A 12,479-nucleotide genomic window follows, 5' to 3' on the forward strand; every position below is an offset into this window, starting at 1 on the left:
CACAATCCAATGGAGATTTAGATCAGTATTAATATATGAAAGCGGTGCGTAGGCAATACAACTATAAAATTCATAACTTCCATGTTTTGAGAGTATTTTATGCATAGTATGCATGATATCATTGCATGATTTTTTACAATGCATGACTGTCTGCTGTTCAAACCGATTCTTCTGAATCTGCTTGTGTCATACATTAGGTGAAGTATTAACTATTAATGCTGGACATTAGACTCTCAGCAAACAGTGCAAGCGGCATTAGGACACGAGAGAAGAATTGCTGTTTAACTGAAAAGCTTCTGATGTTGTCACCTTTAAAAGATGGTGTAAATGTTTCTGTGGGTCCAGATGATTCAGGGTTTGTCTCGCGCCCTTTCTCCAGTAGACACTCCCATGTTGCTAAAACGAAAAGGAAATAAATGTTAAAATAAATATTAATTAATTAAATACTGTATATAATGTACATTGTAATGGGTTGTAATTGACAATACAAATATATTTACATTGAAAATATATGTGGTAAGTAAACTTAAATGTTTTAGAAAAGCATTTTAATAAATATCTATAATAAAAAAATATTTTTAATATTTTGAGATATTAACAAAATAAATAAATGAAGCAATTTAAAGTAAACTTAAATGCTATTAATAAATGTATTTTTATAAATATCTACAATAAAATAAATTTTTTACTATTTTGAGATATTTAAAATAATATTAATAATAATAATAAAATTAAAATTAAATGATAGAATAATAAAGAAGTAAACGTAAATGTTTTTTATACATTTATTTTAATAAATATATATAATAAAATATATTTTGGCCATTTTATGATATTTTGAGACATAAAAAAACTGAAAAAAAATTATACAATTTAAAGAAGTAAACCTATATATATATATATATATAGCCATTTTTATATTTTGATATATAAAAAATACCTGAAAATAAATGAAGCAATTTAAAACTATAAATTTTTATAAGTGTATTTTAATATAGATCTATAATAACAAAATACATTTTTCCATTTTTTTTTATATTTTGAAATATTAAAAAATAATAATAAATGTATTTAAATAAATATCTACAATAAAATATATTTTTTAATATTTTGAGATATTTATAATAATAATAATAATAATATAATTAAAATTAAATGACAGAATAATAAAGAAGTAAATGTAAATGTTTTTTATACATTTATTTTAATAAATATATATAATAAAATATATTTTGGCCATTTTATGATATTTTGAGACATAAAAAAAAATGAAAAAAAAATTATACAATTTAAAGAAGTAAACCAATTATATATATATATATATATATAGATAGGACTAAACATATATATAGGACTAATATATAGGACTTTACTTAAAGAAGTAAACCAATTTATATATATATATATATATATATATATATATATATATATATATATATATAGCCATTTTTATATTTTGAGATATAAAAAATACCTGAAAATAAATGAAGCTATTTAAAACTATAAATTTTTATAAGTGTATTTTAATATAGATCTATAATAACAAAATATATTTTGCCATTTTTTTAAATATTTTGAAATATTAAAAAATAATAATAAATGTATTTTAATAAATATCTATAATAACAAAATGGCCATTTTTTTTTTACGTTTTTCTTTTTATATATTAAAAAAAATACTTGACAATAAATGAAGCAATTTAAAGAAGTAAATTTTAATTTACAATTTATTTATTTCGGGCAGTCAAACAGTATAATATAGTAAATGGTATATCTTTAAACATAATAATACATAAAGGCTAAAAATCACCTGTCCACTGCCTGAGATGGCTTTGACCTGAGAGAAATCAAAGCCAGCGTTTCTCATTTTCTCCAGGAGAACATCCAGCGCCTGCAGTCAGACAGTTAGAGCTCACATTATTAAACCCAATTAATAGCAAAAAGATTGCTTAATTAATAATGATATGAATAATGCATATTTTATAATCACCAAATCAAAACACATAAGGAATCATTCCACATTAGAAACTGTTCACCACCTCTTACACATATCTTTTTTCTAGGTGTCTTGCTTTTCAGATATAGTGAATTATGAGAATTGATCAGATGAATGCCGCTTTACCTTCACCCACATGAGCGCTGGAGACGTGACCGTCAGTTTGTCATCGTGGATATGAACTCCTCCTTGAGTCCTGCCGAAAAACACAACAAGAGAAAAAGGATTCCCACTGTCATATGAAATAAGAATATTGGAGAAATTGAATTGTATTAAAATTGTGAATCTTATCTTAAAACTATATTTACAAAGTCAACCAGTGAATCAATGGTCACAAGCGGGAAAAACTACTCTTTGATCTTTATATACTTTGTATAAACATGCTCTAAACGTTTTTGGCCTTTGGACATCATCATTGTTTAATTGTCAAAAAGTACAATTTCTTTACTTTTGACAATTTCGCTGTGTTCTATAATTGTTGTCTTAAGTACAAAATGGTTAATAATCTTGCACCTTCACCCTGTACTGAAAATATAAGACAAACTAGAGGTGCTTGTGCCGCGAAGTCACAGATTTTGGTCATTCAGCTTTTTCTGTAAGAGCTGTTAATCATCGGAATAGTTTAACAATTAATATTAGCACAGTTTAAGTTGCAATTGAAAATATGGTTAAAGATGAGTCAGGTGTATGACCATTGAATATTTCTGTATCTTTGAAAGGCTATTTAACTTTGGTGAGCTGAAAAGGTTCAAACATGTTTGAAGGATGGAGCTTTGTAGTATTTATAGGGAATTTAGATTGTAGTTTGCATGGGGGATTTTATTTTTTAATCTTGCGACGACAATTTTATTGAACATGGTATTATATTGATGTTTTTGCTTTTTAGTTTGACCGCAGATGAAATTTAGCTCATGTCCCTGCCAAATAATGAATTAAAAATAAATTTTAAAAACCCAACCAGGGTCTAGGAACCCCATACAAAATAACAAATATATCAAAATACACTTTATTTATACAAATATAATTTAATATCTGTTTTAGTAAAATATATGTTGCCATTGTTTATATTTTTAAATACAAAATAATAATATAGTGTATAATGAATATATCATTTTGCTCTAAAATAATTTTATCAGCCAGAAATGGCTGGAAAAAAACTGAACAAAATAATTATAATATTTTAAAAAAATATATTAATACAAAATATATTAATTCTGTATTAGTGAAATATATTTTTCCATTTTTTAAATATTAAAAAAAAAAAATTACATATAGGATATACTTTTTTTTTGTTGGGCTCTAAAATAAAAAAAATAAAAATTCACAGGAATTCTACCAAAATGTGTGGGGACCCCGTACAACATAATTATAATATATCAAATACATTTTATTTATACTAAATATATTTATTCTGTATTATCTGTATAAGTGAAATATAGTTTACCATTTTTTATATTTTCAATATTTAAAAAAAATAAAAAAAAGGATATTTATTTATATACACACACATTCAAAATATACAAAAATATATATACACAAATATATACAAAATATTTACTCTATATTATCTGTATTAGTGAAATATAGTTTACCATTTTTTATATTTTCAATATTTAAAAAAAATAAAAAATATATATTTATTTATATACACACACATACAAAATATACAAAAAAATATATACACAAATATATACAAAATATTTACTCTATATTATCTGTATTAGTGAAATATAGTTTACCATTTTTTTATATTTTCAATATTTAAAAAAAATAAAAAAATAATATTTATTTATATACACACACATACAAAATATACAAAAAAATATATACACAAATATATACAAAATATTTATTCTATATTATCTGTATTAGTGAAATATATTTTGGGGGGCTCTAAAATAATTTTATCAGCTAGAAAATGCTCCTTATCTAAAAATCATAGAAATTCCTTGGCCAAAAGGTGTGGGAACCCTGTACAAAAATAATATAAGTTAATAAAATTAGTGTAATATAATATAATCTGATAGTGATGTTGTACCTGAACTCGGGCAGCTCGCTGTCAAACTGGACGCTGTTCTGGTGAATCACCTCAAGGTTTCCATCAACAGCAACCACTTTCAGCTTCAAAAATTAAAATCAAGACATTATAGTGTGTTAAAAAATTGTCTGTATTTGTTTAATTCACATTTATACAGGTATGTTTGCATTTGGCCATTCTGAACACAAGTTTATTGTCATTATTAATTACATAAAGTGTGTAAGTCCAAGAGCCCAAGCTATTTGAGCACTAAGTAATGCATCACAATGGTAAATGGGTAAATACAAAGATGTAACCAAATATTACAGATTAGAATAGTCCAAAAGTCATTGTAAAGTCAATTAATCGTAATGATGCACATATTTTCACAGAAAGATGAACTAAAACAAGACATTTTAAACATTTATTGAGACTTTTGATGCTATTAGACCTATCAGAAAGACACTGGACAATTTTTGGAAGTATGTCAGACACAGAAACATCTTAAAACAATGTCCCCACAACATTTTGTGAGAGTAAGTTACCGTGTTAATATCGTGGAAAACTCAATCAGAAATACCATATATTAGCATCTCACTCGCCATATTAGCACTATATTAGCGTACTTAATCGCACAATCTCTCCGGAACAATAATCTCTCAACAACATGAGCATTTAACTACCTGTTGCGTGCTGAAATCGAACCCCAAAAAACAAGAATCTGCTCCTTCAGCCATTCACCTCATAAACATCCCGCCATCAAACGCCACTGAGGCGAAGACTCAGCTAATAAATATTCATGAGGACGCTAACGTCAACTTCCTGGAGCCACAGTCATGTGACCTAATTAATATTTAGAAGCCTAATCTTCGCCACAGCAGGATTCGTTCATTCCTGGTTCATTTACCTGCTTAGTCACGCCCACTCGCCACTTTCCTCCAATCACATCAGCGACGTGAACACAGTGAGCACGTGATATAAACAGAGACCTTCGTACTTAAAGGGACTGTGCGTCGCTTAAAAACATGTTTTGCTAAACTACGCGAACTTTAATCTGCGAGCCAGTCATGCTAGCTCTTTAATTATTGCAGTGCTTTTCAAAAATATGTATTTATAACAGTATTCCCTAAACATTTCAGAAACAGGAAGCTGATAAATGTCTGAAACAATTCATGGAAGTTGCATTCATTGGGAGTGAGAAAGAAAAACAGGAGAAAGAAAAGATAAACAAAAAGTTTTAAGGTGCATGTGTAAAATAGAGCAGCCCAGCAATTTAAACTAATATTGTTTTAATAAATTAGTATAGTATTAGGAGAAAATCATGGGAACCCTGTACAAAATAATTATAATATATCAAATTAATGTTATTCATATAAATATATTTAAATATTGTGTTTGTAAAATATATTTTGCCATTTTTTATATTTTAAAACATTTAAACAAAACATTTAAAATAAAAATGTATAATGAAATACATATAAAATAAATAATATACATATAAAAATATATATATTTTATTTATACAAATATATTTATATATCTGTATCAGTGAAATATGTTTTGCCATTTTTTTATATTTTTAAATATTTAAAAACAAAACAAAAAATGCATAATAAATATACTTTTTTTTGCTAAAAAAAATTACCAGCCAGAAATTGCAAATAATTAAAATTTAAATAATATAAAAACTAAATACATTTTATTTACACAAATATATTTAAAAATCTGTATCAGTGAAATGTATTTTGCTATTTGTTTATATTTTTAAATATAAAAGTATATAGTTTATAATGAATACTTTTTTTTGCTCTAGAATAATTTATCAGCCAGAAACTGCAAATAATTAAAGTTAAATAATATAAATTTTAATAATACAAAAAATAAATACATTTTATTTATTAAAATATATTTAAAAATCTGTATCAGTGAAATATATTTTGCTATTTGTTTATAATTTAAATTTAACATAGTGTATAATTAATATGCCTTTTTTTGCTCTAAAATAATTTATCAGCCAGAAATTGTAAATAATTAAAATTAAAATAATATAAAAAATATATATTTATACAAATATATGTAAATATCTGTATGAGTAGCCATTTTTTTTAAACATTTATACCAAAAATGTCCCAAAAAAAATTTATTTATTTATTTATTTATTTTTGCTAAAATAATTTATCAGACAGAAATTGCAAATAATTAAAATTAAAATAATATAAATTTTAATCATATAAAAATAAATAAATACATCTGTATCAGTGAAATATATATTTTGGCCTTTTTTATATTTTTAAATATTTAAACAAAAAATTCAAAATAAAAATGTATAATGATTTTTTTTTTTTTTTTTTTTTTTGCTCTAAAATAATTTATTAGCCAGAAATGGCAAATAATTCAAATTAAATAATATAAATTTTAATAATATAAAAAAATACATGTTATTTATACAACTATATAGTACAGAAATATCTGTAACAGTTAAATTTAATTTGCCTTTTTTTTTGCAAATAAAAAAGCAATATAGTGTATGATAAATATACTTTTTTGCTCTCAAATAATGCATCAGCCAGAAATTTCTCCATATCCAAAAATTATGCAAAGAAAGAAAAGTTAAACAAAACGCTTTTTAAGTGCTTGTGTAAAATAAAGCAAGCAATCTGAGCTAATTAACACTATTAACACATTACAAAACTGCATGTATATTGCATTATATTAATGTTAGGAGCAATCCACCTAAACAAACAGCAGAAATACACTTAGGCTAAAACAATATGTTCACCTCACCCACTGCATCAACAAAACTGTGCAAACATGAGGAAGAATTACATCATGAATGCATTTAACTGTGCTATTTTATTTTTCTGACACCCTTCTTTTCTCTCCTTTCTTTCTTTCACAAACTTACTTTGATTTTGCATACAATATTAATATTAATGCATGAATCTTGCATGACTATTTCTTCATGCCTTTGTCTTTGCAAACTTCAGAGCAACCTTGAATTGCCCTTTTTTGTTTGCATTTTGAAGCAGCTCTTGTTGGCAATGCCCATAAAGCACACATGCACATGAGACGACTGCGTTCACATGGACAAATCAAGCTGCGTTTATGATTATACTGCAGTAAAAGCACATTTCGCTGGATGTTATCAGGATGTGGCTGTATTGTGGGCCATATCTGACGTGTGCAGACGTGTGGAAAAAGAGCAGGACGTTTCCCTCAGAAGAAAAGGAGGATCAGAGCAGCATTAAGATGGACATCGAGCTTCTAAAAGAGCAATACAACTCTATCAGAGAGAAACAGAGACGACAGACTCATGTCATCCGCTTCAGGAAAGGTAGGAAGTGTTGTTTGGGGTTGAAAGAGTAGATTAGGCTCTGGAAGACATTATTAAACAAACCAACTATCTGGAAACGTTCTCCGAAGGTTCTCTCAAAGTTATGAACAAACAGACTTCCAGAAGTGTTTTTCCTGAAACTTTTTAGTTCGATGTTTGTCTAACTTTTTTTAAAACATTGATTAGTTTCAGATAAATCAGAAAACATTTACAAGTTTCCCATAATGTTTGCAAAATTATAAAAGAGAATTAAAAAATTAAGACATTTTAAATGCTTAGAAAACGTTACAAAAATGTTTTATAATGTATTATATGTTTTGACATTTTTTATATTTTTAAATATTCAAAAAATGTTTGTTTTTTTTGCTCTAAAATAATTTTTAGCCAGAAATTGCAAATAATGTAATAATAAATAAAATAAAATAAAATAAAATACTATTTAAATGCTCAGAAAGTGTTTTTTTTTAATAATAATGTTTTTATAATGTAAATATCTCAATAACCTCAAATGCATATATATATATATATATATATATATATATATATATATATATATTTAAAAAACACCAAAGCCCATGAATTATTGTATAAATATTTTTTATATTATTATTATTTTATTTTATTTTTATTTTTTTGTCTGGAACAAGTAAATGAAAATGTATCAATTTTGAATTAAATAATAATTACTTAAAAAAATGTTTCATAATGTATAATGATTTTTAAAAAAAGAAAAATTATAAACAATAAATACTAAAATTATTGCATATATATTTTTATATTTATAGCATCTAAATCAATTGCATTTCTTATCAAACACAGCAGAATTGTTATTTATTTATTATTCGTTTTTTGTCTGGAACAAGTAAATAAAAATGTATCAATTTTGAATTAAATTATTATTATTTTAAAAAAATGTTTCATAATATATAATGCTTTTTTTTTTTAAAGAAAAATTATAAACAATAAATACTAAAATTATTGCATAAATATTATTTATATTTATTGCTTCTAAATCAATTCCATTTTTGTTAAATGCAGCAGAATTGTTATTTATTTATTATTTTTATTTTATATTTTTGTGTGGAATAAGTAAATGAAAATGTATCAATTTTGACTTAATTATTATTATTTAAAAAATTGTTTCATAATGTATTGTTTAAAGAAAAGAAAAATGCTAAACAATACATACTACAATTATTGCATAAATATTTTTTTATATTTATTGCCTCTAAATCAATTGCATTTTATTGTTAAAAGCAGATTATTTATTTATAATTTTACTCATGGACTGAATATTTTTTTAGGGTGGGTTATTTAAATACATTTTTGTATAGAAAACAATAAATAAATATTGATGTTAGTTTAAGTTCATCTATAAATTAACTAAAGCTAAACCTGAAATAAAAATGAATATTTTTGAATTAGCGTAAATAATAATAATAAATTAAAATTATAATATATAGTAATAAAAAAATGAGAATTAAAATTCTAACTGAAATAATAATAATAATAAAATAATAATAATTTAAACAAATTCACAATTAATTAATAAAATAATAAAATGAAAAACTTTAACCATAACTATAACCATAACCATGCTATGAAAAAAAGTGAGTGTTTGTGTCATCACTGTTACCAGTTATACATTTTATTGTTATTTATTAGACTTTATTTATCAAAACCAAGATACTAACTCTGTGACAACTTGCCCCCATCTCCCCTATAAGCCTTAAACGAGTCTTTTGTTTTTGTTTCTTTGCATTTAATCATGTGATGTTGCATTTAATAACCTTGTGTTCCTCTACAGAACAAATTGATGAAGAAATGAGTGTCAGAAATCTAGTGGACCTGGTTCCTGTGTGTCAGATCAAATGCTCTCCTTCAACAAAAACACCCGAAACGCCGTTTGAGTTTGTAGTGGATTCTGAAAGTTGTCTGTGGCGCTCCCATCTGGACCTGCACCGAATAAAACCCACCAATGATGAACCTGAACACAGAAATAACAGCCAGTCGTCTACTGAAGCCTCCAGCACCAGCTCAGAGTCAGAGCGGCTCTCTGAGGAATCGAACCCTGGAGAACATCGTCTGAACAACTCTAGGAAGTTCTCAGCACCGGCGGTTTTGTCCCGTCAGCTGAGTTTCGGGAGTTATCGCTCCACACCTGCGGGATCTAAATATTACCCGTTCCCTCAGAGGAAAAGCCTGAGGAAATCAGAGACGGCCAGGAGATTGGGCCTCTACGCCTCGCTCTAATGAGGATATATGAATGAAACCACCAAGAAACGTTCCCTCAACGTTCTCCCAAAGTTATCTGGTGTTTAATAATGTTGGCACAAAATGATCATTTATACATCATTCATGTAACATTTTTTAAATGTTGCTACTTGCTCAGAGAACATTCAAAAAGTAACATTCTCATAATGTTTGCTAAAATGATCAAATGGAATGTTTGGTTAACGTTCATGTAACCAAACATTTTAAAACATTTGAATTTTTTTTTTTTTTTTTTTTGACATTCAGAAATATATGGAAGCCTGTTTCCGCCACTGAATAAAAAAAAAAAATTAAAGTTTATTGTGACCTATCTCACAATTCTGACTTTTTTTCTCAGAATTGCATGATACAAACTTGCAATTCTGTCTCAATTCTGAGAAATAAAGTTGCATTTCCGAGTTATAGTCAGAATTCCGAGACATAAACTGAATTCTGAAAAATGTATGTATGTATAAATGACTTTATATCACACAATTATGACTTCATAACTCGCAATTGAGAGTTTTTATCTCACAATGATGAGAAAAAAAAAAGAATTGTGAGATACAAAGTTGCAATTGGGAGAAAAAAATAAGAATTGTGAGATACAAAGTCACAATTTTGAGGAAAAAGTCAGGATTGCAAGATACAAAGTCGCAATTTTGAGGAAAAAAAAAGAAATGTGAGATACAAAATCGCAATTGCAGGAAAAAATTATTTCTCCTTATTTCTCGCAATTATTTCTCCATTATTTCTCGCAATTGTGACTTTATATCCTACACTTCTGACTTTATAACTCACAATTGTGAGTTTAGTTGGACTTTCACGTAACATTTTTAAAATGTTGCTACTTGTTCAGAACATTCAGAGAACATTCCAAAAGTAACATTCTCATAATGTTTGCTCAAATGATCAAATGGAATGTTTGGTTAATGTTCATGTAACCAAACATTTTGAAACATTTGAATTATTTTTTTTTTTTGACATTTAGAAATATATGGAAGCCCGTTTCCGCCACTGAATAAAAAAAAAGGTTTATTGTGACTTATCTCACAATTCGGACTTTCACAAAACTGTCAGAATTGTGAGATATAAACTCACAACTGCGAGTTATAAAGTCAGAATTCCGAGCAATTCTGAAAAATGTAAGTTTATATCTCACAATTCTGACTTTATAACTCGCAATTGTGAGGAAAAAAAAGTCATAATTGTGAGATACAAAGTTGCAATTTTGAGAATAAAGTCAGAATTGCAAGATACAAAGTCGCAGTTGTGAAAAAGAAATAAATGTGAGATACAAAGTTGCAATTGCAAGTAAAAAAGTCAAACTTCTGCCCTCATTTCTGGTAAGACTTTAATGTGACATTTTTTAAATGTTGCTACTTGTTTCAGAACATTCAGAGAACAATCCAAAAGTAACATTCTCAAAATGTTCTCTAAATTATCAAATTGAATGTTTGGTTACGTTCACATAACCAAACATTTTAAAACATTTATATTTTAAACATTCAAAGAACATCCAGAAATATATTCAAACTCGTTTCCACCACTGAATACATTATAAAAAAAAAAAAAAAAAAAGGCGGCTTATAACTCTTATAAAAAGTTTATATCTCACAATTCTGAGAAAAAAAAAGTCACAATTGTGAGTTATAAAGTCAGAATTATGAGATATAAGCCTATATCTTTCAATTCTGCCTTTATTTCTCACAATTGTGAGTTAATATCTCACCATTCTGAGAAAAAAGTCAAAATTGCGAGACAGAAAGTCGCAATCGTAACAAAACAAATAAGAATTGTGAGATACAAAGTCACAATAGCGAGAAAAAATGTCAAAATTCTGCCCTTATTTCTCACAATTATGAGTTTATTTCATACACTTCTGACTTTATAACTGGCAATTGTGCATTTCTATCTCACAGTTCTGAGAAAAAAGTCATAATTGACACAAATTCACAATTGTGAGAATAAAGTCAGAATTGCAAGACAGAAAATCACAATTGTGAGAAAAAAATAGGAATTGCAAAACTGCATTAAAAAAGGCAAAATTCTCTGTTTCTTGTGTTTTGAAATGTTTCTAAAACATTCAAATCCAGTTTTAACAACTTTAAGAAAGTTTTCTCAGCATCATGAAAATGTTTATCAAGTACAAATCATAATGTAGTTCTAGTTTTATTTATTTTTACACCAGTAGTATTCTATGGTGAGAAAAATGAGGTGAAAACAATGACTTTTACCTACTGCTTTCTAGACTGACATTGACAGATAAGCTGTTATGTTTGATTATTGATGGTGTTGGTTGATTTTTAAATCATGTGTAAATGGTTATATATTGATATGCATTGGTTTAAAACCTCAAACAGGAGACAATTAATCAAACTAGAGACACCGGTTGCGTTTGCATCATTTAACTGACTGTAGGTTTGCACAGTTTGCACAATCACTAATACTTAAATCAATATTTGATGGACACTGTACAAAAGATTTTTTTGCAGTTGTAAATAAAAGAAAGACTATTGAAGTCTGTTTTATAATAAAATACTATCTCAGTTGTTCTAATTTAACATTTCATGTTTAATGCAATGGGTTACAATTATTTGTAAAATGTATTAGCAGTTTCTGAGTGAATATAATGCAGAATTGCGAGATACAAAGTTGTCTGGAGTAGTAGACATAAGAAGTATACAATTTATTTTATTTTTTTTTTCCTAATACACTTTTACCAAATTAGTCAAATTAGCTAATTTTATACATAATGTATATTTTGGGGGTAGTATATATATATATATATATATATATATATAGAGAGAGAGAGAGAGAGAGAGAGAGAGAGAGAGAGAGAGAGAGAGAGAGAGAGAGAGAGAGAGAGAAAAGTGACTA

General features: G+C 26.4%; 2 protein-coding genes across 2 annotated transcripts in view; one reads left to right on the plus strand and one right to left on the minus strand.

The window, feature by feature from the left end:
- Positions 1 to 4,787, minus strand: part of xylb (xylulokinase homolog (H. influenzae)) — a 20,784-nt gene extending 15,997 nt beyond the window's left edge. Inside the window, exons 1-5 of the mRNA XM_073830662.1 lie at positions 4,696 to 4,787; positions 4,034 to 4,116; positions 2,122 to 2,191; positions 1,810 to 1,890; positions 310 to 396 (exon numbers count right to left, since the gene is read on the minus strand). Of these exons, the coding sequence (XP_073686763.1) occupies positions 310 to 396; positions 1,810 to 1,890; positions 2,122 to 2,191; positions 4,034 to 4,116; positions 4,696 to 4,749 (375 nt within the window). The 5' untranslated portion in view covers positions 4,750 to 4,787. The remainder of the gene's footprint in view (positions 1 to 309; positions 397 to 1,809; positions 1,891 to 2,121; positions 2,192 to 4,033; positions 4,117 to 4,695) is intronic.
- A 2,308-nt stretch (positions 4,788 to 7,095) lies between these two features.
- LOC141300848 (uncharacterized) lies at positions 7,096 to 12,376 on the plus strand. Its single transcript, XM_073831135.1, has 2 exons — positions 7,096 to 7,346; positions 9,154 to 12,376. Exons 1-2 carry the CDS (start codon positions 7,163 to 7,165, stop codon positions 9,597 to 9,599), a joined length of 630 nt encoding a protein of 209 aa, XP_073687236.1. The 5' UTR covers positions 7,096 to 7,162; the 3' UTR covers positions 9,600 to 12,376.
- Positions 12,377 to 12,479: the final 103 nt, after the last annotated feature.

Source organism: Garra rufa, chromosome 24, assembly GCF_049309525.1.
Source record: "Garra rufa chromosome 24, GarRuf1.0, whole genome shotgun sequence".
Taxonomy (NCBI): domain Eukaryota; kingdom Metazoa; phylum Chordata; class Actinopteri; order Cypriniformes; family Cyprinidae; genus Garra; species Garra rufa.

Bases quoted from the DNA above. Each gene is read 5' to 3' on its own strand.
- LOC141300848 (XM_073831135.1), top strand. From the start codon at position 7,163: ATGTGGCTGTATTGTGGGCCATATCTGACGTGTGCAGACGTGTGGAAA. The intron at 7,347-9,153 runs GTAGGAAGTGTT...GTTCCTCTACAG, and splicing joins TGTCATCCGCTTCAGGAAAG to AACAAATTGATGAAGAAATG.